The sequence below is a fragment of the Fulmarus glacialis genome, unplaced genomic scaffold (assembly GCF_000690835.1).
Source record: "Fulmarus glacialis isolate BGI_N327 unplaced genomic scaffold, ASM69083v1 scaffold31954, whole genome shotgun sequence".
Taxonomy (NCBI): Eukaryota; Metazoa; Chordata; class Aves; order Procellariiformes; family Procellariidae; genus Fulmarus; species Fulmarus glacialis.
In genome coordinates this window covers 1-4722 of record NW_009206629.1, presented here as the reverse complement: position 1 = coordinate 4722, position 4722 = coordinate 1, and the positions used below count along the sequence as shown (strand labels likewise).

Sequence of the window (4722 nt, the reverse complement as noted above, 5' to 3'; positions counted from 1 at the left end):
GCTGGTCCTCGCGGAGAGAGAAACTTAAAAGGGCTGGGGCACTTGCTGCTCTTTACCTTTTAGGGCTTTTTTGTAGTTAAAAGATCATTTAAAAAATCATAAAATCATTTTAAAAATCCAGTATCTTCTACTCAATTTGTAGATTTTAGGTTTTGGAGGTTTTTTTGCAAAACACAGATTTAAAGTTGTTGTTAAATGCAGTTCCACAACCTAGCTTTCATTGCAGCAGTGTAGAAAACTCCTTATTTCAGTACTACTTAGCACTCAGGAACCTGCTGCCTGTTGGACACTTGTCTGCGTTTCCTTGTGTCTTTTTACACCCCGAATTAATTAATCTCACTTAAGATGTTGTAAAACTGCAGAGCTTGAGTTTGTCGTACGCTTCAGACAGTTATCGTAAATAGCCTCGTCTCTCTGTCTTGCAGCTCCACACTGACAGGAAAAGGGGCCGTGCGCCGTGGTTAAGCAGCTAAATCTCAGGCTGGAACAGCGATCTTTCAAAGTACTCCTTTGTCAGCGACCCAGGAGGTCAGATACAGATTTGATTCCTTTTGTTAATAGGCATTAACGCGACAACGTCCCATCTAGAGAGGCAGGTGAACAAGGAAGGAGGGAAGGAGCATGCCTGCTTTGAAAAACAGCGTTTTGTACGGCGAAAGCCAGTGATCAGGCAGTGACCCAAGGCAGAAGGAAACGGAAAGTGAAGCAACTCCTACAGACAAAAGATAAGGAAAGCTCTTGCTGAACACTTGTTCCATGCTGAGAACAGGCCAAACCCTGTGCTTTGAAAATAGAGGGCATATTGAAGTCAAACAGCTTAAACGTTACCCCTCCCTTTGATCCGCTTTGATTTAACACCTGGGGTTTGTTGTTACAGCGCAGTTGCATTTAAGAACAAGACATCACACCCAGTGTAACTGTTTTACCAGTAGCTTTCATCACAGTTTGAGGACAAATTCTCTTTTCATAGCAAACTACTTTTGAGGTTATTTGCAGCCAAGAAAAGTTATGGATGCACTTCTGGTGCAGAGAAGATGGGGGGATAACAGATGTTTTGCCAGAAAATTGTATGAGCCACCAATTGAAGACAGCCTGGACTTCTACTCCCCATCATTCCTGAAAAGAAGTTTCTTCGTGTATAATAATCTTATGTTGATACTAAAATAATTTAACCCAAATGATTTACTGATGAATTTAGCAAAAGCCTACTTTATCAGCAACCAAGGTACTTCAGCAGGCAAAGGGGAATACATGTTCACGCAGTCAAACAAGCAGAGAGAAGCCATATAGTTAGTACTCAATAAAATTGCCCCTGCTTGTCTTGCCCACAGGAGCACAAGGAGGCAGTAAGTACAAGTTTAAAAGCTTCCTTCACTCTGCTTCTGGGAGGCAAGTTTCAGAGGCATTTACCGTTAAAGGTAAATTTTTGTTTGTTTATAATCAGGTTTTGTAAGGTATCTCAAGAATTTGAAAGTATTATGAGAGCCACATCTCCAGCTGTATCACGCAGAGTATATTGTTTATGTGAAGGCTGACTACTACTTATTTGCAGAGCTAAGGAAGTCTTTACTAGCTAGAACTTTGCAAAAGAGCACACTGCACCAACATCAGCTAGAGTTGTCATGGCGATTACAACAGATCTTGCAGTACATCTGTGTCAGTAGCTCCACTTCTGTTCTGCTTGTTAAACACAGCATCATCCCTTCCCACCGGTGCTTGTTAGCTATGTAACAACTTTGTAAAGAATGAACAAGTTTGAACTGAACATAGCTAGCGTGGACTGCGATTTTGCCGAAAAGAACAGCCTCAATATAAGCCCCGCCACTCCAGACTTCCCATCGTAGCAGAGCAAAGGCTTGTCTAAACTTGCCACTTCTGTCACGTAAGTGCCTAGTTCCATTGGTTTCATCTTGGCAGTACGCAGGAAAAAATGAAAAGCTCTAAGTTTAATGCAGTTCTATCAAGATTAAGTTTGTGTACTGCCTTTGAAACATTTTGGAGGTTTTTTGTTGCAAATTTACTGGTTTAAGTGATGTCACATAAAAAGACAGAGTCAAAACCAAGTGTACATTTCTGACCTTTATAGTAAGTAGCATAGGATCAACAGCTCTGACTGTCTGACACCATGACTTTCACCATCCCTTCCATAACGGTCTTTTCACTTTCTTTGACTTTACATGATACTGAAATGTGCGCAATAGAACCCTTCAGTCGTTTAACTTCCGCTGCAGCTATGACTTCTTCATCAGTATACAAAGGAGCTGGAAATCGGATCTCCTGAGAAAGAAATACACAACCTTGACCGGGCATTTTAGTACCCAGAACTGCAGAAATAAGTCCATTGATCAAAACTCCATGTACAATAGTTCTCCCAAACCTAGATTTCTTTGCAAAATCTTCATTTAAATGCAAAGGATTTGTGTCACCTGTTAAATCAGAAAAAGTAACCACATCATTCTGTGTAAAAGCTTTCGTAAGTTCAGCTTTGTCTCCAACTTTTATGTGTAAACTCTGAAGGAAGGGATGTCCAAGGAGGGAGTTGATAACTGTTAGCTTTGTCAAGGCTCTTTGTCGGAAATCCCCTCCAGAAATTCCACGCCTGAAGGGCTGCAACATCTCAAGCAACTTCTGCTTCGTACAACCAAACCAACAACTGCATTCAGTCCAAGACTAGTTCTCTACTGTTGCCAGATAACGCAAGAAGAAACGGAGATGTCTAGTTTGGGGGGAAGAAAAAAAAAAAACCACAAAGCAAGAAACAAACTAAAGCATTTTAAAAAAATTTCACCATCGAGTGCACTCAAAGTTGAAAATACTTAAATTTCCCTTTTACAGAAAAGATTAAAAACTTAGAGCTATGCCCGAGCAGATTTTTGTTTAGCCGTGGCTTCAGAGACAAAGAATTCTTGGAACTCATTTTATTAAGCACCATCCTCTGGAAAAAAATAAACTCTGGAAGTGCATGTTCATGCATGCATTTTTAAACGAGGTCAGTCGACAGTGACTATTAGAAAGGGAAGAAATGGGGTAGAGGAAATAAAAGATTGGACCAAGGTCTGGGCCAAGAACAAAACTTTCCAGAAATTATTTTCTTGCAGATGTATTAATGAGATCAGGACTTCTCATTGGAGTGAAACCATAAAGTAACGAGACAGGCACTACCAGCACATTTTACAAGATTCATTGTAAGATGAGAATCGCTTAAATACAGGCCTACACACCTGCACTGAAAAGCATTTCACTCCCAAACCAAGGTGGTTTTGCATCTAGGCCATCTTTCTACGAAGAGGCAGTGTGCTCAGCTAGCCAGACAACCTTAGAGCGAGAACTGACATTTGGGGGAAGGCATCCAGCCCCTGCAGGGCTTTACCTGCAGCACTCGAAAGGCACACCTCCTGTTCTGGTAGAAGCCCAGCAATGTTAGAGCACTCCACAGCTTGACGAGGCCACTAAGTAAAAAGAAAACAAAATATATTAATAAAATTTGGTTTTCTCAGTTTTCCTGCAGCATAAACATCTTAAATAAAAACATGTAACATAACAAGTAACGAAACCTTAACTGAGTTTAACAGCAGGTAATTTCATCAATGAGTTCTAGTAGCAACACTATGCCCTGAAGGGTTGTCACAATGACGGCAGTCTCTTGTCCTTGACATACAGAGATTTGTACTGTAACCTTTTCCAGTTTGCTTTACCGGCCCTGTTCTTGTTCTCTCTGTGCATTTAAGCTCCTTCTTCCCCTAAATCACCTGCAGTTGTCTTCACCATTTCAATCTGGTAACCATTCTCATCTTTACTATAGAAAGAGATTTAAAGCCACATATTTCAACGATGCTTAGTTCCTGTCAGACAGTTCTGTTTTAAAGCAGGAATAATGTACTGATGCATGTAGGTTACCAAATCTTAGTGAATTTTTATTTATTTTCCACATGCTGTATGCAGATGTCTGCAAGTTAGGCTTAATTCTTCAAAGACCATTCTTAGCTTAAGTGTTCTGTTTTCTTACGAAAAATATTTTCATAGCAGTATCTGAAGTGTGTACCTACTGTACCTTACCTGCTAATAACTCTTAATATGGCAGACAGCGTTTTTTCCTCATATGTTAAGACATCAACAGGCAAAGCTGCTCCAACCTATGAAAAAATATATTATTTAATAAGTACCATCCTATGTTCTTATAGTGGTTTATAAGCAAGTGAATTCACTGCCAGCACGTGACATCATTAAAGGTGTTATAGTTACGCTCAAATCTCACATGAGTGTTTCAGCTGCAACACTAGATTTTATACAGTACCCTTCCTCTCGGAGTTCTTTAGATAGAAGCCACTTTTACTTCCACATTACAGCTGAAGAAACAGGGACCCAGCAGTGATGTGACTTGCTTAAAGTCTCACAGCAATACTGTAAACACAACAAGAATAGTAGTGTGGACTTCCCCATCCAAGAAGCTGCTCCGTTCCTATAGTTCTTCTTTTAAAACCTCTCTACAGTGAAAGCATCAAACAAGAATAGTAGTGTGGACTTCCCCATCCAAGAAGCTGCTCCGTTCCTATAGTTCTTCTTGCCAGATACGCTGGAGCCACTTGACTATAGACGCTAAGATGAAACGTACAACCGCAGCCTCACTAGGAGCACGGTACAACACGGGCTGGAGAGCAGGTAACGGGTTAACGGAGAGGCAAACCGAAGACACTTATCCCGCCTCCGCAGGCCCAAGGCTCC

General features: G+C 40.8%; 2 protein-coding genes across 2 annotated transcripts; both read right to left on the bottom strand.

The window, feature by feature from the left end:
* Positions 1-2064: 2064 nt before the first annotated feature.
* On the bottom strand, positions 2065-4133 carry RPP14 (ribonuclease P/MRP 14kDa subunit; the record flags this gene model as incomplete). The annotated part of the gene is made up of 3 exons (XM_009575830.1): positions 2065-2716; positions 3371-3449; positions 4057-4133. Coding segments are annotated over 3 exons (213 nt in total), but the record flags the coding sequence as incomplete, so codon positions are not given.
* On the bottom strand, positions 2101-2616 carry LOC104070237 (hydroxyacyl-thioester dehydratase type 2, mitochondrial {ECO:0000303|PubMed:17898086}-like). The gene has a single exon (XM_009575831.1). It carries the CDS (start codon positions 2614-2616, stop codon positions 2101-2103), a length of 516 nt encoding a protein of 171 aa, XP_009574126.1.
* Positions 4134-4722: the final 589 nt, after the last annotated feature.